Below are 24,695 nucleotides of genomic sequence, written 5' to 3'. Positions count from 1 at the left end.
TTTCTTGTTGTTGTTGTTGTTGTTGTTGTTGTGGAGGAAAACAGTGTTGAACAGCTTTCAGAACTAAAATCAAGCCATGGCTACTTTGGGCCGCTGGAGCGAGACGAGTCGGGTGTCTGAGGGGGTGGAGGAGGTGGAGGGGGTGGAGTGAAGACCTGCTGCCCCGCAGGTGGGGGTTCTCTACAAGGACTCGAACTCGTCGATCCTCTGCTTGGTGTTGCCCAGGCGGATCTGGCGCAGCGTCTTGTAGCGGTCGCGGCCCGCCCGGACGTTCTCGGCGTGCAGCAGGTCGTTCTGGGTCTTCCTGCTGTCGTCCCGGGCGCCGGCCAGCTCCCAGCTCAGGGCCTGTGGACGAGCCGGGGGTCACCACTTTGACAAACTACGTCACGGGGTGGAGTCGCCCGTCAGACGGTCACACCGAGGAGCAACGAGAACTGATCCTCAGGAAACCACAGAACGTTCTCTGCTCTGAGGAACGTCGTCTGCCTTCGTCCTCTCAAACAACAAACCCTGGTTCTAAACTGCTGCTGCTGGAGATCAGCACTGGGTGGAGAGGGTGGGGAGGGTGGAGAGGGAGGAGAGGGTGGAGTGGGGGGAAGGGGTGGAGAGGGTGGGGAGGGTGAAGAGGGTGGAATGGGTGGAGTGGGTGGAGAGGGTGGAGTGGGTGGGAAGGGGTGGAGAGGGTGGAGTGGGTGGAGAGGGTGGAAGGGGTGGAGTGGGTGGAGAGGGTGGAGTGGGTGAGAGGATGGAAGGGGTGGAGAGGGAGGAGAGGATGGAAGGGGTGGATAGGGTGGAGAGGGTGGAGAAAAAGCAGTGGATAAATGTTTGGGTGGAGACAGCTGGAGGAAAGCATGAAGAGGCTGAGAAATTAGACCAGGGTCTTAATTAGCTCCAGGGTGTACGTCTAGACCTACACCCTAGACGTACACCCTGGAGCTACACCCTGGACCTAGACCCTGAGGTTCAGAGTGAGAGACAGTTGAAGAGGGAGGAGCAGGAAAATCAGAGCAGGAAGGTGGAGGAGGAGAACCAGTGTGAAGAGCAGGAAGGTGGAGGAGGAGAACCAGTGTGAAGAGCAGGAAGGTGGAGGAGGAGAACCAGTGTGACGAGCAGGAAGGTGGAGGAGGAGAACCAGTGTGAGGAGCAGGAAGGTGGAGAACCAGTGTGAGGAGCAGGAAGGTGGAGGAGGAGGACCCGTGTCAAGAGCAGGAAGGTGGAGGAGGAGAACCAGTGTGAGGAGCAGGAAGGTGGAGGTGACCGTGACGCACCCTGAGCTGCTGCTGCAGACGCTCATTCTTCTCGGCCTCCGTCAGGCGCTCCTCCTCCAGCCGGTGGTCTTCGATGTCCTGCGTCTGCAGCTCGGCGCTGTAGGAGCTGTGCTCCTCGCTGTGCTCCTCGCTGTGCTCATGGTCGCTCTCGCTGTCCGAGGACGAAGACGAGGACGAGGACGAGGACGAGCCAGACTCACGAGCAGCAACCTCTGAGACGGAGGACGTCTTCACCGTGTAGAGCTCATCCTTCGTCCTCTCCAGACTCTCCTCCACACTGACGGCCTGGGGGGGGAGGAGGAGGAGGAGGAGGAGGAGGAGGTGGAGGTGGAGCAGGAGGAGGAGGTGGAGAGACATTATCAGGTTCACTGTAAACACTGCAAACACCCTTTATGTCACGAGGGTGGAGCCTTGTAGCTCCACCCCCCTGGGAACAGCTCCAATCTGCCTGGAGGTTTGTGTGTGTGTGTGTGTGTGTGTGTGTGTGTGTGTGTGTGTGTGTGTGTGTGTGTGTGTGTGTGTGTGTGTGTGTGTGTGTGTGTGTGTGTCTCTGTCCAGGACTCTTCTCTAGTGTGTGTTGTGTTTCTTGGTTCCAGGATTAGTGGACTGGTTCTAGGGGTCCAGTACTAGTGGACTAATACTGGACCCCCAGTACTAGTCCTGGGGATCCAGTACTAATGGACTGGTTCTGGGGGTCCAGGACCAGTGGACCGGTTCTGGGGGGTCCGGGACTCACCCTGGTCTGCCAGGTGTGGGCCTCCACCTCCTTGACCCGGTTCACCTCCTCCAGCAGGGTGATCTTGGCGCTGTACTCGGCCAGTTCTGCAGCCTGGAGGCGGGGAGGTGGAGAACCCAGGTGAGAACACAGGTGAGAACACAGGTGAAGAACACAGGTGAGAACACAGGTGAGAACCCAGGTGAAGAACACAGGTGAAGAACACAGGTGAGAACACAGGTGAGAACACAGGTGAGAACCCAGGTGAAGAACACAGGTGAAGAACACAGGTGAGAACACAGGTGAAGAACACAGGTGAGAACCCAGGTGAGAACCCAGGTGAAGAACACAGGTGAAGAACACAGGTGAGAACACAGGTGAAGAACACAGGTGAGAACCCAGGTGAGAACACAGGTGAGAACACAGGTGAGAACCCAGGTGAAGAACACAGGTGAAGAACACAGGTGAGAACACAGGTGAGAACACAGGTGAGGAACACAGGTGAGGAACACAGGTGAGAACCCAGGTGAAGAACACAGGTGAAGAACACAGGTGAGAACACAGGTGAGAACCCAGGTGAAGAACACAGGTGAGAACCCAGGTGAGAACCCAGGTGAGAACACAGGTGAGGAACACAGGTGAGAACCCAGGTGAAGAACACAGGTGAGAACACAGGTGAGAACCCAGGTGAAGAACACAGGTGAAGAACACAGGTGAGAACACAGGTGAGAACCCAGGTGAAGAACACAGGTGAGGGACACAGGTGAGAACACAGGTGAGAACACAGGTGAGAACCCAGGTGAAGAACCCAGGTGAAGAACACAGGTGAGAACACAGGTTAGAACCCAGGTGAAGAACACAGGTGAGGGACACAGGTGAGAACACAGGTGAAGAACACAGGTGAGAACCCAGGTGAAGAACCCAGGTGAGTCAGGAAGCACAGCTGCTGTCAGCAGAACCCAGAGGAACGTTCCCCCACCAGATGCTCCTGGCTCCTCATCTGCTCCTCCGCCTGCCGGGCCAGCTCCTCCTTGGCCAAGATGGCCTCCACCCTCTCCACCTCCAGCCGGGCGGCCTCCTCCTCCGCCCTCCTCCTCTCCTCCTCCAGCCTCATGGACCGCTCCAGCTGCTCCTGCAGGTCTGTGGAACAACGGAACGTTACCGGGGCCCACCGTGAATAAACTACCAACACCGTCAACAGGCAGTAGAACAGTCAATAGAACACAGTTAGTAGAACACAGTCAGTAGAACACACTCAGTAGAACACAGTCAGTAGAACACAAATAATCAGTAGAACACAGTCAGTAGAACACAGTCAGTAGAACACAAATAATCAGTAGAACACAGTCAGTAGAACACAGTCAGTAGAACACAGTTAGTAGAACACAGTCAGTAGAACACACTCAGTAGAACACAGTCAGTAGAACACAAATAATCAGTAGAACACAGTCAGTAGAACACAGTCAATAGAACACAGTTAGTAGAACACAGTCAGTAGAACACATTCAGTAGAACACAGTCAGTAGAACACAAATAATCAGTAGAACACAGTCAGTAGAACACAGTCAGTAGAACACACTCAGTAGAACAGTCAGTAGAACACAAATAATCAGTAGAACACAGTCAGTAGAACACAGTCAGTAGAACACAGTCAGTAGAACAAACACAAATAATCAGTAGAACACAGTCAGTAGAACACAGTCAGTAGAACACAAATAATCAGTAGAACACAGTCAGTAGAACACAGTCAGTAGAACACAATCAGTAGAACACAAATAATCAGTAGAACACAAATAATCAGTAGAACACAGTCCGTAGAACACAGTCAGTAGAACACAAACAGTCAGTAGAACACAGTCAGTAGAACACAAACAGTCAGTAGAACAGTCAGTAGAACAGTCAGTAGAACACAGTCAGTAGAACACAAACAGTCAGTAGAACAGTCAGTAGAACACAGTCAGTAGAACACAGTCAGTAGAACACAAATAATCAGTAGAACACAGTCAGTAGAACACAGTCAGTAGAACACAAATAATCAGTAGAACACAAATAATCAGTAGAACACAGTCAGCAGAACACAAATAATCAGTAGAACACAAATAATCAGTAGAACACAGTCAGCAGAACACAGTCAGTAGAACACAAATAATCAGTAGAACACAAATAATCAGTAGAACACAGTCAGTAGAACACAGCCAGTAGAACACAAATAATCAGTAGAATACAGTCAGTAGAACACAGTCAGTAGAACATAAACAGTCAGTAGAACACAAACAGTCAGTAGAACAGTCAGTAGAACACAGTCAGTAGAACACAAACAGTCAGTAGAACACAAATAATCAGTAGAACACAGTCAGTAGAACACAGTCAGTAGAACACAATCAGTAGAACACAAACAGTCAGTAGAACAGTCAGTAGAACAGTCAGTAGAACAGTCAGTAGAACACAGTCAGTAGAACACAGTCAGTAGAAGTTAGGGTTAGTGTTAGTGAAAGTGTGTGTGTGCGTGTGGTGTGTGTGTGTGTGTGTGTGTGTGTGTGTGTGTGTGTGTGTGTGTGAGCACCTCTCTCGGCCCTCTTGGTGGACTCTTCGTACTCGTACAGCTTCATCACCAGGTCCTGCTTCTCTCTCTCCATCTCGTCTTTCTCTCTCTTGATGGTCTCCCTCTTCCTCTTCTCGTTCTCCAGACGGTCCCTGCAGACAGAGGCTCAGGTTCACACACTGTCACCGTGGAGGGGGGGGGGGGGGGGGGGGGGTGGAAGGGGAGGGAGGGAGGGAGGGAGGGAAGGAGGGAGGGGGGAGGGAATGGGGAGAAGGGAGGGAGGGAGGGAGGGAAGGAAGGAGGGAAGGAGGGAGGGAGGGAAGGAGGGAGCGAGGAGGAAAGGAGGGAGGAGGGAGGGAGGGAGGGAGGGAGGGAAGGAGGGAGGGAGGAGGGAAGGAGGGATGGAAGGAGGGAGTGAGAGAGGGAGGGAGAGAGGGAGGGATGGAAGGAGGGAAGGAGAGAGGGACGGAGGGAGTGAGGGAGGGATGGAAGGAGGGAGTGAGTGAGGGAGGGATGGAAGGAGGGAAGGAGAGAGGGACGGAGGGAGTGAGGGAGGGATGGAAGGAGGGAAGGAGGGAGTGAGGGAGGGAGGGTGGGAGGGAGGGATGGAAGGAGGGAGGGAAGGAGGGAGGGAGGGAAGGAGGGAAGGAGGGAGGGAAGGAGTGAGGGAGAGAGAGAGGGAGGGATGGAAGGAGGGAGGGAAGGAGGGAAGGAGGGAAGGAGGGAGGGATGGAAGGAGGGAGGGAAGGCGGGAAGGAGGGAGGGATGGAAGGAGGGAGGGAGTGAGTGAGGGAGAGAGAGAGGGGTTCCTCCTCCTCCTCCTCCTCCTACCTCTCCATCTGCTTGTGCAGACGCTCCTCCTTGGCCTGGGCCTTCATCTGCTGCACCTCGATGCTGTCAGGTTTGCGGCGCCGAGCGTAAAGCTCGTGGTTCCCGATGCACAGCTGCAGGATGTTCTTGTTCACACGCAGCCGGGGAACGTAGAAGATGAACTCCTGCGGGGGAAACACACACCTCAGCACGGTTCCCCCCATGGCGCCTGTGTACAGCCCCCCCCCCCCCCCCCCCCGTACAGCCTGTCCAGGGGTCATCAAACACACACCAATGCTTTTACTCCAGGAAGTGAGTCAATTCTACCTGAAACGATTAGGCAGTGAGCTGCTGTGACTCACTGTGCAAACCGTGAATAATACTTACACAATAATATTACACAATAATACAAACACAATAATATTACACAATAATGTTACACGATAATACACACACAATAATATTACACAATAATGTTACACGATAATACACACACAACGAGGAAACTTGCTTGGGGACTTTGCTTCATAAATTAAAGGAATAAGTAAATGTGTTTAAATACGATGTGTTAAAATGTCACATATATTTGGTCTATTTAATTTGTTTTCTACTGTGAACCATATTTTCTATGTATCTATTCCTATAATCTATTAATCTAACCCTATAATTGATTAATCCAATGCCATAATCTATTAATCTATCCCTATTATCAATTAATCTAACCCTTTAATCTATAAATCTATCCATATAATCTATTAATCTAACCCTATAATTGATTAATCCAATGCCATAATCTATTAATCTATCCCTATTATCAATTAATCTAACCCTTTAATCTATAAATCTATCCATATAATCTATTAATCTAACCCTATAATTGATTAATCTATCCCTATAATCTATTAATTTAACCCTATAATCGATTAATCTAACCCTATAATTGATTAATCCAACTCCATAATCTATTAATTTATCCCTATAATCAATTAATCTAACCCTATAATCAATTAATCTAACCCTATGATTGATTAATCTATGCTTATAATCTATTAATTTATCCCTATAATCAACTAATCTAACCCTGTAATCGATTAATCTAACCCTATAATCTATTAATCCAACCCTATAATTGATTATTCCAGCCCCATAATCAATTAATCTTTCCCTATAATGTATGAAACTATCCTTATAATCGATCAATCTAACCCTGTAATCTATTAATCTCACCCTGTAATCTATTACTCTCACCCTATAATCTATTAATCTAACCCTGTAGTCTATTACTCTAACCCTATAATCTAACAATCTATCCCAATAATCCATCCATTCAATCTGGTTGTATAATCTAATCCCAGAAAGGATCAATTGATTTGCTTTAGACTTTCCTATTAAAGTTGGAAATTGTCTGGAGTCTGAATAGAAGCTGGAGAAATAGAATAGTGTTCTATGGATTTTAAATGAATGCGAGTCTATTCTATTTTAGCTTCACGTTCTTAAAGAACCTGACGAAAGAGATTTCCAGGATCCATGAGGAACATTGGTTGTGGTGCTGAGGTGCGGTTCTCCAGGAGGTCTTGGTCGGAGCGACTCAGAACTTACGGGGGATCTCTTGTCGATGGGCTTGATGAGGAACCGCTTCTCATTGAAGGAAATGTTCCGGATCTCGCTCCAGGGGAACCCGATCTTGGCAGAGAGTCTGAGGGGAAAGGACAGACGGGTCAGAGCGGCGCTGACTCCGCCGCCGCGAGAACCCGGTCGACGACCTTGTGGAAACAACACGACGAGGTTCTAACAGACTGGAGGTCGATGACTGAGTTCTGACCGGCCGGACGTTCCCCTTGTCTCTGGTCACTTCACCTGCATGAGGTCATCAGGGGGCGGAGCCTAAGACTGAGTCACTGACGGACTGGAGCTGAACGTCAGCACCGTGGAGAGAACAACAGAACAACACCATGGAGAGAACAACAGAACAACAGAACACCATGGAGAGAACAACAGAACACCATGGAGAGAACAACAGAACAACACCGTGGAGAGAACAACAGAACACCATGGAGAGAACAACAGAACAATAGAACAACAGAACACCACAGAGAGAACAACAGAACAACATAACAACACCGTGGAGAGAACAACAGAACAATAGAACACCATGGAGAGAACAACAGAACAACAGAACAATAGAACAACAGAACACCATGGAGAGAACAACAGAACAATAGAACAACAGAACAACACCACAGGGAGAACAACAGAACAACATAACAACACCGTGGAGAGAACAACAGAACAACACTGTGGAGAAAACAACAGAACAACACTGTGGAGAGAACAACAGAACAATAGAACAACACTGAGGAGAGAACAACAGAACAATAGAAGAACAGAACAACACCGCAGGGAGAACAATAGAACAACAGAACAACAGAACAACAGAACAACACTGTGGAGAAAACAGCAGAACAACACTGTGGAGAGAACAACAGAACAACAAGACAACACTGATGAGAGAACAACAGAACAATAGAACAACACTGTGGAGAGAACAACAGAACAACACTGAGGAGAGAACAACAGAACAACAGAACAACACTGAGGAGAGAACAACAGAACAACAGAACAACACTGAGGAGGAAACAACAGAACAACACTGTGGAGAAAACAACAGAACAACACTGTGGAGAGAACAACAGAACAATAGAACAACACTGAGGAGAGAACAACAGAATAAGACAACACTGATGAGAGAACAACAGAACAACACTGAGGAGAGAACAACAGAACAACAGAACAACACTAAGGAGAGAACAACAGAACAATAGAGCAACACTGTGGAGAGAACAACAGAACAATAAGACAACACTGATGAGAGAACAACAGAACAACACTGAGGGGAGAACAACAGAACAACACTGAGGAGAGAACAACAGAACAACACTGAGGAGAGAACAACAGAACAACAGAACAACACTGAGGAGAGAACAACAGAACAACAGAACAACACTGAGGAGAGAACAACAGAACAACACTGAGGGGAGAACAACAGAACAACAGAACAACACTGAGGAGAGAACAACAGAACAACACTGAGGAGAGAACAACAGAACAACAGAACAACACTGAGGAGAGAACAACAGAACAACACTGAGGGGAGAACAACAGAACAACACTGAGGAGAGAACAACAGAACAACACTGAGGAGAGAACAACAGAACAACAGAACAACAGAATAACAGAATAACACTGAGGAGAGAACAACAGAACAATAGAACAACACTGAGGAGAGAATAACAGAACAATAGAACACACTATGGAGAGAACAACAGAACAACACTGGGGAGAGAACAACAGAAAAATAGAACACACTATGGAGAGAACACAGAACAACACTGAGGAGAGAACAACAGAACAACACTGAGGAGAGAACAACAGAACAACACTGAGGAGAGAACAACAGAACAACACTGAGGAGAGAACAACAGAATACCGTGTAGAGAACAAAAGAACAATAGAACAACACCGTGTAGAGAACAACAGAACAACAGAACACTGTGTAGAGAACAACAGAACAACAGACGTACTTGTCCTCCTTCCCGTAGATGTTGAGTCCCAGGGCGTCGACGCCCAGCCACAGCTCGGAACCCTTCTTGTTCTTGATCTCAAAGTAGTTGATGCCGTGCATCTCCAGGTCCTGAGCGATCTTCAAGAACTCCATCATGGCTTCTTCCCTGATTGATCACACAGTGGAGTGGAACGTTCATTAGAACCACTGAGATGAAAAGACCTTCCTTCCTGAGTGTCGTCTGTCTGTCACTGCTTTCAACCTTCAACCTTCATCATCCTCATCGTCATCAGATCCACTTTACAAGTAAACAAAGCAACAAGTTGGAGCTCAATGAGGCAAAAGCTGAAATTTACCCTGACAGACCACCGCAGGACAGACAGAAACACTCCAGACAGACCACCACAGGACAAACAGAAACACACCAGACAGACCACCGCAGGACAGACAGAAATACACCAGACAGACCACCGCAGGACAGACAGAAACATACCAGACAGACCACCGCAGGACAAACAGAAACATACCAGACAGACCACCGCAGGACAGACAGAAACACTCCAGACAGACCACCGCTGGACAAACAGAAACACATCAGACAGACCACCCCAGGACAGACAGAAACACACCAGACAGACCAACACAGGACAAACAGAAACACACCCGACAGACCACCGCAGGACAAACAGAAACACACCAGACAGACCACCGCAGGACAAACCGAAACACACCAGACAGACCACTGCAGGACAAACAGAAACAGATCAGAAAGACCACCGCAGGACAAACAGAAACAGATCAGACAGACCACCGCAGGACAGACAGAAACACACCAGACAGACCACCGCAGGCCAGACAGAAACACACCAGACAGACCACCGCAGGACAGACAGAAACACACCAAACAGACCACCCCAGGACAGACAGAAACACACCAGACAGACCAACACAGGACAAACAGAAACACACCAGACAGACCACCGCAGGACCAACAGAAACACACCAGACAGACCACCGCAGGACAGACAGAAACACACCAGACAGACCACCGCAGGACAGACAGAAACAGATCAGACAGACCACCGCAGGACAGACAGAAACACACCAGACAGACCACCGCAGGCCAGACAGAAACACACCAGACAGACCACCGCAGGACAGACAGAAACACATCAGACAGACCACTGCAGGACAGACAGAAACACACCAGACAGATCACCGCAGGACAGACAGAAACACATCAGACAGACCACCGCAGGACCAACAGAAACACACCAGACAGACCACCGCAGGACCAACAGAAACACACCAGACAGACCACCGCAGGACAGACAGAAACAGATCATATGCTCCAGTTCAACTCTTTATCAAATCCTAGTTTTCAGGTGAACCTCCCTCCTGAAAGGTTCAGACTTGAAGCTAATATTTCTCTATGTGTTGCCGTTAGCAGCACGGAGGACGTTCTCCACCCATCAGGCGTCACGTACTTCAGCATGGTTCCGTGCTCGTTGTGCCAGACCTGGATCCGGTCCTCCCACTGCTCCTTGCTCAGCTTGTGTTGCTCCATCACCCTGGAGGACAGACGAGCCGTCAGAGACAGGAAACGTCCTCATCCTGCTCTTCCACTGACTCACACACTGAACTTCTGCTGGGAAAACGCGTTTTCACTTGAAACTTCACTGTCCGTCAAACCTCTATTGGAATGTTGCTTGTTGCACAAACCGTTCGCCAGACGAGAAAATATGATTTTCAGAACAAATGTTTGCACGACGTCGTTGAAACAGAAACGTCCATCTGTTCATGGAGTAAAACTGTGGAACTCGTTAAGTGTGGAATTTAAATGTTTAAATGTTTACAAATTTAAGAAAATGTACAAAGAGAAAATTCTGAGAGACGATGAAATTTTTTTTTTTTTTTTAAATGACTGTAACTGTTGAACTGTAAGAAAAAGGTTATTTTTGCTATATTGTGTGACCTGGTGAGGAGTGGGGGGGGGGGGGCCCGGCTCACCTCTTGGGCAGCAGGCGCTCCGCGGCCAGGTAGCCGGAGTTGTGCACCAGCTGGTTGTACTCCCCGTACTTGGCCTGCACGGCGTAGGACGCCAGCAGCACGGCCGTCTCCGGGGGACAGTACACGTCCTCCTGCAGGACGTTCTCCTTCACCTGCAGGAAGAACAGCCTCCGGGTGACGTCCTGGATCAGCTCCTCCGTCACGTCCTCCGGGTAGAACTTCACCTTCAGCTGGAACTTCAGGGGCGTCTCTCGCCTCATGCCCTGAGTCATCACCTGCACCGGGGGGGGGGGGGGGGGGCAGGTCAGAGAACCTCAGAGAACCTCAGAGAACCTCCAGCACCACCAGGGGACCGGCTGAGTAAACTCACCATGAACAGATAATAACACAGAAATGAAACAGAATGAAATACAATGAAATAGAATGAAATTGAGTTAAATAGAATGAAACAGAAAGAAATACAATGAAATAGAATGAAACAGAAAGAAATAGAATGAAATAGAATGAAATAGAATGAAACAGAAAGACATACAATGAAATAGAATGAAATAGAGTGAAATAGAATGAAATAGAGTGAAATAGAATGAAATAGAGTGAAATAGAATGAAACAGAAAGAAATAGAATGAAATAGAATGAAATAGAATGAAATAGAGTGAAATAGAATGAAATAGAATGAAATAGAATGAAACAGAAAGACATACAATGAAATAGAATGAAATAGAGTGAAATAGAATGAAATAGAGTGAAATAGAATGAAATAGAGTGAAATAGAATGAAACAGAAAGAAATACAATGAAATAGAGTGAAATAGAATGAAACAGAAAAAAATACAATGAAATAGAGTGAAACAGAACGGAATAGAATGAAATAAAATTAAACAGGATGAAATAGAGTGAAATAGAATGAAATAGAGTTAAATAGAATGAAATAGAGTGAAATAGAATGAAATAGAATGAAATAGAATGAAATAGAATGAAATAGAGTGAAATAGAATGAAATAGAATGAAATAGAATGAAATAGAATGAAATAGAATGAAATAGATGAAATAGAAAGAAACAGAAAGAAATACAATGAAATAGAATGAAATAGAATGAAATAGAGTGAAATAGAATGAAATAGAGTGAAATAGAGTGAAATAGAATGAAATAGAATGGAATAGAATGAAATAGAGTGAAATAGAATGAAATAGATGAAATAGAATGAAACAGAAAGAAATACAATGAAATAGAATGAAATAGAATGAAATAGAATGGAATAGAGTGAAATAGAATGAAATAGAATGAAATAGAGTGAAATAGAATGAAATAGAGTGAAATAGAATGAAATAGAATGAAATAGAATGGAATAGAGTGAAATAGAATGAAATAGAATGAAATAGAATGGAATAGAGTGAAATAGAGTGAAATAGAATGAAATAGAATGAAATAGAGTGAAATAGAATGAAATAGAGTGAAATAGAATGAAATAGAATGAAATAGAATGGAATAGAGTGAAATAGAGTGAAATAGAATGAAATAGAATGAAATAGAATGAAAGAGTGAAATAGAATGAAATAGAATGAAATAGAGTGAAATAGAATGAAATAGAATGAAATAGAATGAAATAGAATGAAATAGAATGAAATAGAATGAAATAGAATGAAATAGAGTGAAATAGAATGAAATAGAATGAAATAGAATGAAATAGAATGAAATAGAGTGAAATAGAATGAAATAGAATGAAATAGAATGAAATAGAGTGAAATAGAATGAAATAGAATGAAATAGAATGAAATAGAATGAAATAGAGTGAAATAGAATGAAATAGAATGAAATAGAATGAAAGAGTGAAATAGAATGAAATAGAATGAAATAGAATGAAATAGAATGAAATAGAATGCTGCGGTGGAAGTTCATCACAGCAGAGCGACACCGAGGAAAAGAAAAGACGGAATGTGGAAGAAACTAATTGAAAGAACATGAAACAAAACATTTATAGAAACGTGTTAAAACGAATCCAAGATTCTGCCGCTGTCCCACATGAATCAACCTTCTGGACGTCCTTCATTGTTGGTTTGATTCTACAGTCACACCGTCGGTCAAACGTCTTAAATGAACGCTGGGTTTGGTTTAGGTGACTGGAGTTGTGATGGGAAATGTGTATTTAGGGAGGCTTTTTATAAATAATGAGAACATGTGACTCTCGGGAAGTCATTGTTCGTTTATCAAGGGAACTCGTTCATGTCTGGTTTCATTTTTACAAACTTGTTTTAATGATTTAAGCATATAAATATAAATAACAATAATAATACTAATAATAGCAATAATAGATTACCTTCTTGTCAGAGTTCAACCATGTGTAGGCACCCTTGTTGTCCAGAAACAGGAGCCCGAAGAACCAGGTCTCCCGCAGGCCGATGGTCCGGGCCACCTGGAGAGAACCACAACGTCACAACCAGTCAATGATCATCAGCAGAACTGCTGCCTTTGGGCTTCGACTCGTTAATGTTGAGTTCATGTCCAGTCGCCTTTTCTCAGATTAAATTAGAGGAAAAAACGCTGAAGTTAAAGATTGTGGAGACATTTTGATGGCGGCAGGTTCTGGAGGTTTGGTTCTGGTTCTTCTGGATCGATCTGTGACCTCAGGTTCTGGTTCTTCTGGATCATTCTCTGACCTCTGGTTCTGGTTCTTCTAGGTCACTCTCTGACCTCTGGTTCTGGTTCTTCTAGGTCACTCTCTGACCTCTGGTTCTGGTTCTTCTAGGTCACTCTCTGACCTCTGGTTCTGGTTCTTCTAGGTCACTCTCTGACCTCTGGTTCTGGTTCTTCTGGATCACTCTCTAGCCTCTGGTTCTGGTTCTTCTGGATCACTCTCTGACCTCTGGTTCTGGTTCTTCTAGGTCACTCTCTGACCTCTGGTTCTGGTTCTTCTAGGTCACTCTCTGACCTCTGGTTCTGGTTCTTCTGGATCACTCTCTAGCCTCTGGTTCTGGTTCTTCTGGATCACTCTCTGACCTCTGGTTCTGGTTCTTCTAGGTCACTCTCTGACCTCTGGTTCTGGTTCTTCTAGGTCACTCTCTGACCTCTGGTTCTGGTTCTTCTGGATCACTCTCTAGTCTCTGGTTCTGGTTCTTCTGGATCACTCTCTAGCCTCTGGTTCTGGTTCTTCTAGGTCACTCTCTAGCCTCTGGTTCTGGTTCTTCTGGATCACTCTCTGACCTCTGGTTCTGGTTCTTCTAGGTCACTCTCTGACCTCTGGTTCTGGTTCTTCTAGGTCACTCTCTAGCCTCTGGTTCTGGTTCTTCTGGATCATTCTCTGGCCTCTGGTTCTGGTTCTTCTGGATCATTCTCTGGCCTCTGGTTCTGGTTCTTCTAGGTCACTCTTTGACCTCTGGTTCTGGTTCTTCTGGATCACTCTCTAGCCTCTGGTTCTGGTTCTTCTGGATCACTCTCTGACCTCTGGTTCTGGTTCTTCTGGATCACTCTCTGGCCTCTGGTTCTGGTTCTTCTGGATCACTCTCTGACCTCTGGTTCTGGTTCTTCTGGATCATTCTCTGACCTCTGGTTCTGGTTCTTCTGGATCACTCTCTAGCCTCTGGTTCTGGTTCTTCTGGATCACTCTCTGACCTCTGGTTCTGGTTCTTCTGGATCACTCTCTAGCCTCTGGTTCTGATTCTTCTGGATCACTCTCTGACCTCTGGTTCTGGTTCTTCTGGGTCACTCTCTGACCTCTGGTTCTGGTTCTTCTGGATCACTCTCTGGCCTCTGGTTCTGGTTCTTCTAGGTCACTCTCTGACCTCTGGTTCTGGTTCTTCTGGATCACTCTCTGACCTCAGGTTCTGGTTCTTCTGGATCATTCTCTGACCTCTGGTTCTGGTTCTTCTGGATCATTCTCTGACCTCTGGTTCTGGTTCTTCTGGATCACTCTCTAGCCTCTGGTTCTGGTTCTTCTGGATCACTCTCTGACCGCTGGTTCTGGTTCTTCTGGATCACTCTCTAGCCTCTGGTTCTGGTTCTTCTGGATCACTCTCTGACCTCTGGTTCTGGTTCTTCTAGGTCACTCTTTGACCTCTGGTTCTGGTTCTTCTGGATCACTCTCTAGCCTCTGGTTCTGGTTCTTCTGGATCACTCTCTGACCTCTGGTTCTGGTTCTTCTGGATGACTCTCTAGCCTCTGGTTCTGATTCTTCTGGATCACTCTCTGACCTCTGGTTCTGGTTCTTCTGGGTCACTCTCTGACCTCTGGTTCTGGTTCTTCTGGATCACTCTCTGGCCTCTGGTTCTGGTTCTTCTAGGTCACTCTCTGACCTCTGGTTCTGGTTCTTCTGGATCACTCTCTGACCTCAGGTTCTGGTTCTTCTGGATCATTCTCTGACCTCTGGTTCTGGTTCTTCTGGATCACTCTCTAGCCTCTGGTTCTGGTTCTTCTGGATCACTCTCTGGTTCTTCTGGATCACTCTCTGACCTCTGGTTCTGGTTCTTCTGGATCACTCTCTAGCCTCTGGTTCTGGTTCTTCTGGATCACTCTCTGACCTCTGGTTCTGGTTCTTCTGGATCACTCTCTGACCTCTGGTTCTGGTTCTTCTGGATCACTCTTTGACCTCTGGTTCTGGTTCTTCTGGATCACTCTCTAGCCTCTGGTTCTGGTTCTTCTGGATCACTCTCTAGCCTCTGGTTCTGGTTCTTCTGGATCACTCTCTAGCCTCTGGTTCTGGTTCTTCTGGATCACTCTCTGACCTCTGGTTCTGGTTCTTCTGGATGACTCTCTAGCCTCTGGTTCTGTCCTCACAGTCTCACCATTAAAACTGTTGACATACTTTCTAACTTCCAGTGTTGGTCTGAATGGAGAAATGTGTGAAAGGACACCCGGGCCGTGGAGAACCTCAGGGATCTGTTCTGGGTCCAACTCACTTCATACTCTCCACATTCCAACCTGGACTTCTGCAGTAAATGATCAGACGTCACGATACTGTTTCTTATCTTCCCTGACGACAAACAAGCGGAGGAGTGGAACCGCAGACTGAGACAAGACTTCAGGTACATCCAGGCTCAGGAACGTTTGTTCTGCTGGACGTTGATGTGGTTTGAGCTTCACCCTGAACTCAGCTGAACTCAACCCAGGACCTGATCTCCTCCAGAGCACTAGTGTCTTTTTGAACTAGGTCTCATGCTCTTCAGTCCAAACCTGGAACTGGCATCCATTCTCATATTTTGAACTTTTAGATCCTGACAAGGTGGATCTGCAAAACCCCTCTGACCTGCTGAAGCCACGTTCTTCTTCTGCGCCGAGGTCAACAGGTCAAAGGTCACCGTCAGTCCCAGGGACTCTCTTTATAAGGTCAACAGGTCAAAGGTCACCGTCAGTCCCAGGGACTCTCTTTATAAGGTCAACAGGTCAAAGGTCACCGTCAGTCCAATAACTAAAGATCAACACACATGGTCATGGTTACCACAGTGTCTCCTGTGGTGCGTGTGCGCGTGCGCGTGTGTGTGTGTGTGTGTGTGTGTGTGTGTGTGTGTGTGTGTGTGTGTGTGTGTGTGTGTGTGTGTGTGTGTGTGTGTGTGTGTGTGTGTGCGTGTGAGTCTCTGATGCAGAACCAGAGCCCAGGAGGAGCAGACCTGCTCAAACAGCTGCTTCCCGCTGGTGTTGGGATGGAAGGAGAACTCCAGCTCGGCGTCCATGGTGGTGACGCGTACGTTAACCTGCAGGAGAAGGTCACATGATCAGTCACATGATCAGTCACATGATCAGCCTCCTTCATCGTTTCTCCCTGAAAGCAGAACAACTCAGCCTGCAGGTGAAACGACTGTTTGTGTCAAAGTTGCTGTGAAGCAGAAGGAGGAGGATGATTCATCACTTAATTACTCTCTATCTGCTCAGACTTTGGACTGTGGGGGAGCCGGAGGCTGCTGGTTCCAACACTCTGCTGCCCAGACGCCGCTACGCTGCCTTACACCTGGGTCTGCTGGGCAGCACGAACAGGGACCTGACCTGGGTCTGCAGGTCGCTGTGGCAGTTACTCAACAGTTTTATGAAGTTCTTCCAGAGAACGCCCGGTGTCGTAAAAATAAACTGGAACGTCATCAAGCCTGAGAGTTTCTGAACCCTGACACACATCTGGAGCGCCACAGTGTGAGGGAACATCTGGAGCGCCACAGTGTGAGGGAACATCTGGAGCACCACAGTGTGAGGGAACATCTGGAGCACCACAGTGTGAGGGAACATCTGGAGCGCCACAGTGTGAGGGAACATCTGGAGCTCCACAGTGTGAGGGAACATCTGGAGCGCCACAGTGTGAGGGAACATCTGGAGCGCCACAGTGTGAGGGAACATCTGGAACTCCACAGTGTGAGGGAACATCTGGAACTCCACAGTGTGAGGGAACATCTGGAGCACCACGGTGTCAGAACATCTGGTGTTCGTGAGGGAACACCTGAACCTTCACAGTGTGAGGGAACATCTGGGCCTTCACAGTGTGAAGAAACATCTGGAGCGCCACAGTGTGAGGGAACATCTGGAGCACCACAGTGTGAGGGAACGTCTGGTATTCCACAGTGTCAGAGCATCTGGTGTTCCACAGTGTGAGGGAATATCTTGAGCTTCAGTGTGAGGGAACATGTGGAGCTCCAGTGTGAGGGAACATCTGGAGCTCCAGTGTGAGGGAACATCTGGACCTTCACAGTGTGAGGGAACATCTGGAGCTCCAGTGTGAGGGAACATCTGGACCTTCACAGTGTGAGGGAACATCTGGAGCTCCAGTGTGAGGGAACATCTGGACCTTCACAGTGTGAGGGAACATCTGGAGCTTCACAGTGAGGGAACATCTGGAGCTTCAGCGTGAGGGAACATCTGGAGCCCCCGGTTTGCCGCTGAGGCCTCTCATCAGTGACTGCTGGCGGCGGCACCACAGAAGAAGAAGCATCTCCTTCTTTAACTACATCTGGAGGAAAACGTCTTGATTGAACAGAAGGTCTTCAGACTGCAGCCAGATGTTCTCTGAAGTGTGACTCAGCGTGATTTGTGGTGACTTGTAAAAGAAGCGGAGGTCGTCGTCTCAGAGCCTCTGGAGCGAAGCTCCTGCTGCTACTTCTTATCAGTTTCAGGGAAACGGTGCAGAACGCCGTCACTCAGAACATTCAGTCCTTCACGGCAACATGAACCACAGCCTCCTTCTTCCTGAGGCCCGGAGAAAGAAGGAAGCGAGAGTCCTGAGTCAGCGCTGGAGGTATGGAGGAATCGCCCTGCTGAGGCGTAGCGAGGCGGCTGGGTGGAGCCGCTAAACAACTTGATCCTGGATGTTTCAGTCGGGAATGTGACGAGGGTCAAACTCTACCTTTGGTTAATGAGTAAATGTCAAATCAGATCTGTGCCTCTTGGGGGGGGGGGGAAGCCTCTGAGGCCTGAACAAACTCAAGACGTTCAATCAGTGACTAAAGCTCCGGCGGAAAATCTGTTCCTGCTCATCGGAGCAAAACATCCGACGCCTTTAAATCAGAACCGAAGACGAACACGGCAGAGGACGAGCGCAGGGTTTGTTCTCCGATGAGAGCAGAGGTTCTCCTACCGTTTTGGGCATCTTGGCTCAGCGGCGGACGGCTCCAGCAGGTGCTTCCAGGTGCTTCCAGGTGCTTCCAGGTGCAGTGGCGCCGCGCAGCTCGACCTCCACCTGATAAAGAAAGCGTCGCTCTGTGCAGGAGCAGCGAAGGGCGGAGCTGCTGCCCTTTGAACCCAGCAGGCGTCACGTGGGAGGCTGCAGTGTGTGGCCAGGCAGGTGACGGAGCAGCTCCACCCAGAGGGAGCAGCTCCTCCCAGAGACAATCACCTGTAAGGTGACGGAGCAGCTCCACCCAGAGGGGGCAGCACCACCCAGAGACAGTGGCCTGTAGGGTGACGGAGCAGCTCCACCCAGAGGGAGCAGCTCCACCCAGAGACACTGGCCTGTAGGGTGATGGAGCAGCTCCACCCAGAGACAACCACCTGCAGATTGACGGAGCAGCTCCACCTAGAGGAAGCAGCTCCACCCAGAGACAATCACCTGCAGCGTGATGGAGCAGCTCCACCTAGAGGGAGCAGCTCCACCCAGAGACAATGACCTCTAGGGTGACGGAGCAGCTCAACCCAGAGACAATTACCTGTAAGGTGACGGAGCAGCTCTACCCAGAGACAATCACCTGAAGTGACAGAGCAGCTCCACCCAGAGGGAGTAGCTCCTCCCAGAGACAATCACCTGAAGTGACGGAGCAGCTCCACCCAGAGGGAGCAGCTCCTCCCAGAGACAATCGCCTGTAAGGTGACGGAGCAGCTCCACTCAGAGGGAGCAGCTCCACCCAGAGACAATGACCTCTAGGGTGACGGAGCAGCTCAACCCAGAGACAATTACCTGTAAGGTGACGGAGCAGCTCCACCCAGAGGGGGCAGCACCACCCAGAGACAGTGGCCTGTAGGGTGACGGAGCAGCTCCACCCAGAGGGAGCAGCTCCACCCAGAGACAATGACCTCTAGGGTGACGGAGCAGCTCAACCCAGAGACAATTACCTGTAAGGTGACGGAGCAGCTCCACCCAGAGACAATCACCTGAAGTGATGGAGCAGCTCCACCCAGAGGGAGCAGCTCCTCCCAGAGACAATCACCTGAAGTGACGGAGCAGCTCCACCCAGAGAGAGCAGCTCCGGCCAGAGACAATTACCTGTAGGGTGACGGAGCAGCTCCACCCAGATACAATCACCTGCAGAGTGATGGAGCAGCTCCACCCAGAGGGGGCAGCACCACCCAGAGACGGTGGCCTGTAGGGTGACGGAGCAGCTCCACCCAGAGACAACCACCTGCAGCGTGACGGAGCAGCTCCACCTAGAGGGAGTAGCTCCACCCAGAGACAACCACCTGCAGATTGACGGAGCAGCTCCATCTAGAGGGAGCAGCTCCACCAAGAGACAACCACCTGCAGCGTGACAGAGCAGCTCCACCTAGAGGGAGCAGCTCCACCCAGAGACAACCACCTGCAGCGTGACGGAGCAGCTCCACCTAGATGGAGCAGCTCCACCCTGAGACAACCACCTGCAGAGTGACGGAGCAGCTCCGCCCAGAGGGGGCAGCTCCACCCAGAGACAGTGTCCTGTAGGGTGACGGAGCAGCTCCACCCAGAGACAACCACCTGCAGAGTGACGGAGCAGCTCCACGCAGAGACAATCACCTGCAGAGTGACGGAGCAGCTCCACCCAGATACAATCACCTGCAGAGTGATGGAGCAGCTCCACCCAGAGGGGGCAGCACCACCCAGAGACGGTGGCCTGTAGGGTGACGGAGCAGCTCCACCCAGAGACAACCACCTGCAGCGTGACGGAGCAGCTCCACCTAGAGGGAGTAGCTCCACCCAGAGACAACCACCTGCAGATTGACGGAGCAGCTCCACCTAGAGGGAGCAGCTCCACCAAGAGACAACCACCTGCAGCGTGACAGAGCAGCTCCACCTAGAGGGAGCAGCTCCACCCAGAGACAACCACCTGCAGCGTGACGGAGCAGCTCCACCTAGATGGAGCAGCTCCACCCTGAGACAACCACCTGCAGAGTGACGGAGCAGCTCCGCCCAGAGGGGGCAGCTCCACCCAGAGACAGTGGCCTGTAGGGTGACGGAGCAGCTCCACCCAGAGACAACCACCTGCAGAGTGACGGAGCAGCTCCACGCAGAGACAATCACCTGCAGAGTGACGGAGCAGCTCCACCCAGAGACAATCACCTGCAGAGTGACGGAGCAGCTCCACCCAGAGACAATCACCTGCAGAGTGACGGAGCAGCTCCACCCAGAGGGAGCAGCTCTACCCAGAGACAATCACCTGCAGAGTGACGGAGCAGCTCCACCCAGAGACAATCACCTGCAGAGTGACGGAGCAGCTCCACCCAGAGACAATCACCTGCAGAGTGACGGAGCAGCTCCACCCAGAGACAATCACCTGCAGAGTGACGGAGCAGCTCCACCCAGAGACAATCACCTGCAGAGTGACGGTGCAGCTCCACCCAGAGGGAGCAGCTCTACCCAGAGACAATCACCTGCAGAGTGACGGAGCAGCTCCACCCAGAGACAAGCGCCCGCCTCAGGTCGACCTTTGCTCCGACCACTCCAGGGTATTTATGCCGGAGGACTATTTCTGTTGGCGAGTCCGGAGCCGGTGAAACATGTAACGGCTGCTCCTGATGAGAACAATAAACGCTCATGTGCTTTTAGAAACGCTGCTCTTCTAATACTTTGTCACTGCTTTGGTCTTTTCTAACATGAGACTCAGTTTCCTCTGCTGCTCGCTGCTGTAACAAAACTACTTCCTGTGGAGAATCAGTGACATTTTCCTCTCTGCTGTTGGCCGTCCTGAACGGAACCATTCATCGTGAAACCAGCGACTTCAATGACCAGTTCAGTGTCTTGAGCAGAAAGTCACCACAGTCTGAATATTCCAGAGCAAACATGACGTCCTGGCCTCTCCCAGTTATCTCAGGTCCAATAAAACAATCCACGTGAAGCATCAGGAAGACGATCTGTGATCCAACCCAAAGGTTTGACTTTTTAATGATCCACACTTTACACACCTCCACTCTAGTCCACTTTTATTTGTGTAAAACGGATCAAAAACTGTGTTCAGGCCTGTGCTGACGCACACCGATCAGCCACATCATGACCAACATTGTTGTTGTGGTGTGTGTGTGTGTGTGTGTGTGTGTGTGTGTGTGTGTGGTGCAGAGCGGTTCAGTCACACAGATCATCACAGATTATTCTAGTTTTAATAGGAGCAGAATGTTTGGTGAAACCGGGGTTCCTCCAGGGGGGTTGCGGACGAGTCGCTGCTCAGGAGACTAACGGGAGAAGAGCTGTGGAGGAAGCAGGTCCAACACGAAGTACAAGTTCATTTCTACTGGCGGACATTCAAAGACGACAATGGATGAGCTCTACGCAGACGACAGCCTGGTCAGATTGTTACTCAGAGGAACGTTGGTGCACGTGATGCATTCAGCCAACAAGCTCTTCAGTCCTCCCCTGAAGCTGTGGATCCACGTCACCTGACCAACGTGGTCAGAACTGGACGGATGATTGTTGATTCTCCGCAGAAGTCATGGCTCAGACCTGCAGCGGCTGATGCATCGGTTGATATTCTTCGTTCTTTGAGCAGGAGGAGGCGCAGAGGACAGTTCCTGCGTCGCCACACTCCGCTTTTCTAACCAAACACTGGAAATGAAGGTTCAGTAAAGCCGGAGGTTCATGTTTCCTAGTGAGACGCAGAAAAACTGCATCCTCTCAGTACAACAAACCGAGACCAGGCCAAAGTCTTTCTACCGCTACGTCCTGCAGCTAAAGAACCGTCTGACCTTCAGTACAGCTGAACAGGGTCACGGGTTTTGACAGAGATCTTCCAGGGAAACATTTACAGCTCCTCTGTGCCCTGAGGAGGAGGAGGAGGCGGCGGCTGGAGGTCCAGGTTGGGACCCCCGTCCCGCTGGAGGGTCACAGACGCTGTGTGACCCACGATGGGGTACTTGGCTTTGTACGTACCTTCAAAAACCCTGTCCAGAGCCTCCAGCTGCTCCTCGCTCAGGCCCGACTGTGGACGACATCACATGATGCTCAACCACTGAACACCAATTACAGCTCATCTTACTGTTAATGGGGTTTTAACTTAAAGTCCCAGTGAAATGTAACACACTACTTTGTAAAAAACGATAGTTGTGGTTCTACTTGTAAGGTTCCTCCGACTCTGCCCCGCCACTGTTGTCGCATAACAAAGTTATTTGAATTTTGAATCTCCAGCCGAGGAAGTCGGGGGAATCCTTCTTCTTCGTGGGCGTGACGTCAAGAGTTGTGCAGATCTCCATCTGTTGTGTTTATATCGGCTTGTTTCCTCTTAAATATCAACGTTTTTACAGTGTTTTGAAGTTTTAGTCGGCATTTTATGAGCCTTGATGAAAGATTGAGCCTGGAAGAGACCAGAGAGGAGAAAAGGAGCACAGGTGGCTAGCCGTTAGCGGGAGCCGCTAGCTCGGGCAGCTAGCAGGACCCGCTAGCTCGGGTGGCCAGCGGGAGCCGCTAGAAATGATGATGATGATGAAATATGGTTAAATTCAGCCTCTTCGTGGTCAAAACTCTGATCCTCCATAATGTAAACACAACTTGGGCGTGTGCACAACTCGTGATGTCACTCTATTATTGTCAGAAGCTCCGCCCAGCAGAGGAAATAGCGCCGTTTATCGGCTATTTTCTCGCAGATTGCCGTGTTTTAACATTTTACCCTTCAGCCAGTTAGCATAAAAATGTCCCTAGAAGCGACACCAGAGTGTTTTAGAGGTGGAGTTTTCATTTCACTGGGACTTTAAACTGAAAAAAACCCAAAACCACTATTGTGGATATTTGTGGATATAAATCCCAACATGAAACCCGACAGTCAGTTGCTCCTCCGGTGTTCCTCTGTGACGTCACACTGCTGCCGGAGGAGAGAGGACGACGGGATTTCACTGGACTGACAATAAAAGAATCTAATCTAATCTAATCTGAAACACGTTCTGATAAAACTCAGAATATGACGACGTTGCACTGCTTGTTACTTTCCCTTCCACTGATCCGCGACCTGCATCGTGAACCCGATCGAAGGCCGACGACGGGAACGGACGTTCATTTAAAGAAAAACTCCAACTTGTTTGTCTCGCTTTGCACGAGTTCCTTTTCAGTGAAACCTCCGCGCCGAGCAACTCCGTCGGCAGGATGTGAAACTGGAAGTCTGAGAGGAACGTCGTTCAGCTGAGGAGCAAAGTCCTGCCAAGCACTGTGAGTCATTTATTTATTTATTTATCTGTGTTCTCCACCCGTGGGAGGCAACCCGGGCCGTGGTGGGGCTCTGGGTGGGGGGCGCCAGGCAGGAACTCACAGTGTCGGAGGTGAGGTCCGCGGGGTCCAGGGACATGGTGGCCACAGCTCGGGTGCAGTCCCTCCCAGCCAGCGAGTTATACGGAGCTCCTCTCCCATAAAACTCTGCAACAACAGGCAGGTCTGATCACTGGCGCCCAATTTACGTTTATATCAAATGATTGATTCACTGACACCGTCTTGTGTGTCCATGAGAGACAGAGGACGGGTCATATGAGCAGAGAAACTCCCAGCAGGCCTCACTGCACTGCTTTATTTATACATTAACTTGTTTTATTGTCCCGTTCAGATTATGTGGTCTCCAGGACGAGGTGGACCAAGTGTGTCCAAGTGTGTCCAAGTGTGGTTCATGACCGAGAAGAAATCAGGACAAAATTAAATCATGGAGAAAATTCTAATTATTTTAGGAACATAGCGGAATATACAGTATATCTCTCGCTCAGCAGATCTTCTACCTTTCCCCTCGGTGACGTCGAACACGACTCCTTTCACAGCCAGGAGGATGGGCAAGTCGTCCTGGAGAGAGAGAGAGAGAGAGAGAGAGAGAGGGAGAGAGAGTGTCAAGGCCATGCACCTGCTGCACACATCAGACTCGAGATCTCACCTGTCCAGGGTCTCACCTGTCCGGGGTCTCACCTCACGGCCTCACCTGTCCAGGGTCTCACCTCACGGTCTCACCTGTCCGGGGTCTCACCTCACGGTCTCACCTGTCCGGGGTCTCACCTCATGGCCTCACCTGTCCGGGGTCTCACCTCACGGTCTCACCTGTCCGGGGTCTCACCGGTCCGGGGTCTCACCTGTCCGGGGTCTCACCTCACGGTCTCACCTGTCCGAGGTCTCACTTGTCCGGGGTCTCACCTCACGGTCTCACCTGTCCGAGGTCTCACCTGTCCAGGGTCTCACCTCACGG

The 24,695-nt window shown here is 49.2% G+C and overlaps 2 protein-coding genes across 2 annotated transcripts in view; both read right to left on the bottom strand.

Moving 5' to 3' along the window:
• ezra (ezrin a) lies at positions 1 to 19,020 on the bottom strand. The gene is made up of 13 exons (XM_080513164.1): positions 18,452 to 19,020; positions 16,506 to 16,589; positions 13,223 to 13,318; positions 10,908 to 11,182; positions 10,385 to 10,468; positions 8,917 to 9,063; positions 6,935 to 7,031; positions 5,357 to 5,520; positions 4,547 to 4,677; positions 2,963 to 3,123; positions 2,005 to 2,097; positions 1,269 to 1,553; positions 1 to 345 (listed from the first exon to the last, which is right to left on the bottom strand). Exons 1-13 carry the CDS (start codon positions 18,461 to 18,463, stop codon positions 181 to 183), a joined length of 1,794 nt encoding a protein of 597 aa, XP_080369290.1. The 5' UTR covers positions 18,464 to 19,020; the 3' UTR covers positions 1 to 180.
• Positions 19,021 to 21,515: 2,495 nt separating this feature from the next.
• nenf (neudesin neurotrophic factor) overlaps positions 21,516 to 24,695 on the bottom strand; it is a gene marked incomplete at its 5' end in the record, with an annotated part of 3,339 nt that continues 159 nt past the window's right edge. Inside the window, 3 exons of the mRNA XM_080513101.1 lie at positions 21,516 to 22,469; positions 23,787 to 23,908; positions 24,241 to 24,301. Coding sequence (XP_080369227.1) covers positions 22,293 to 22,469; positions 23,787 to 23,908; positions 24,241 to 24,301 — 360 coding nt within the window. The 3' untranslated portion in view covers positions 21,516 to 22,292. The remainder of the gene's footprint in view (positions 22,470 to 23,786; positions 23,909 to 24,240; positions 24,302 to 24,695) is intronic.

This window comes from Blennius ocellaris, assembly GCF_963422515.1.
Source record: "Blennius ocellaris genome assembly, chromosome: 17".
NCBI lineage: Eukaryota > Metazoa > Chordata > Actinopteri > Blenniiformes > Blenniidae > Blennius > Blennius ocellaris.
This window is presented reverse-complemented; position numbering and strand designations above follow the sequence as displayed.

Excerpts from the sequence above, each read along its gene's own strand:
- ezra (XM_080513164.1), bottom strand. Across the intron at positions 9,064-10,384 it reads GAGCACGGAACCATGCTGAA|GGAAGAAGCCATGATGGAGT; the intron begins GTACGTGACGCC and ends GTGATCAATCAG. Across the intron at positions 5,521-6,934 it reads CCATCGACAAGAGATCCCCC|GAGTTCATCTTCTACGTTCC; the intron begins GTAAGTTCTGAG and ends TTTCCCCCGCAG.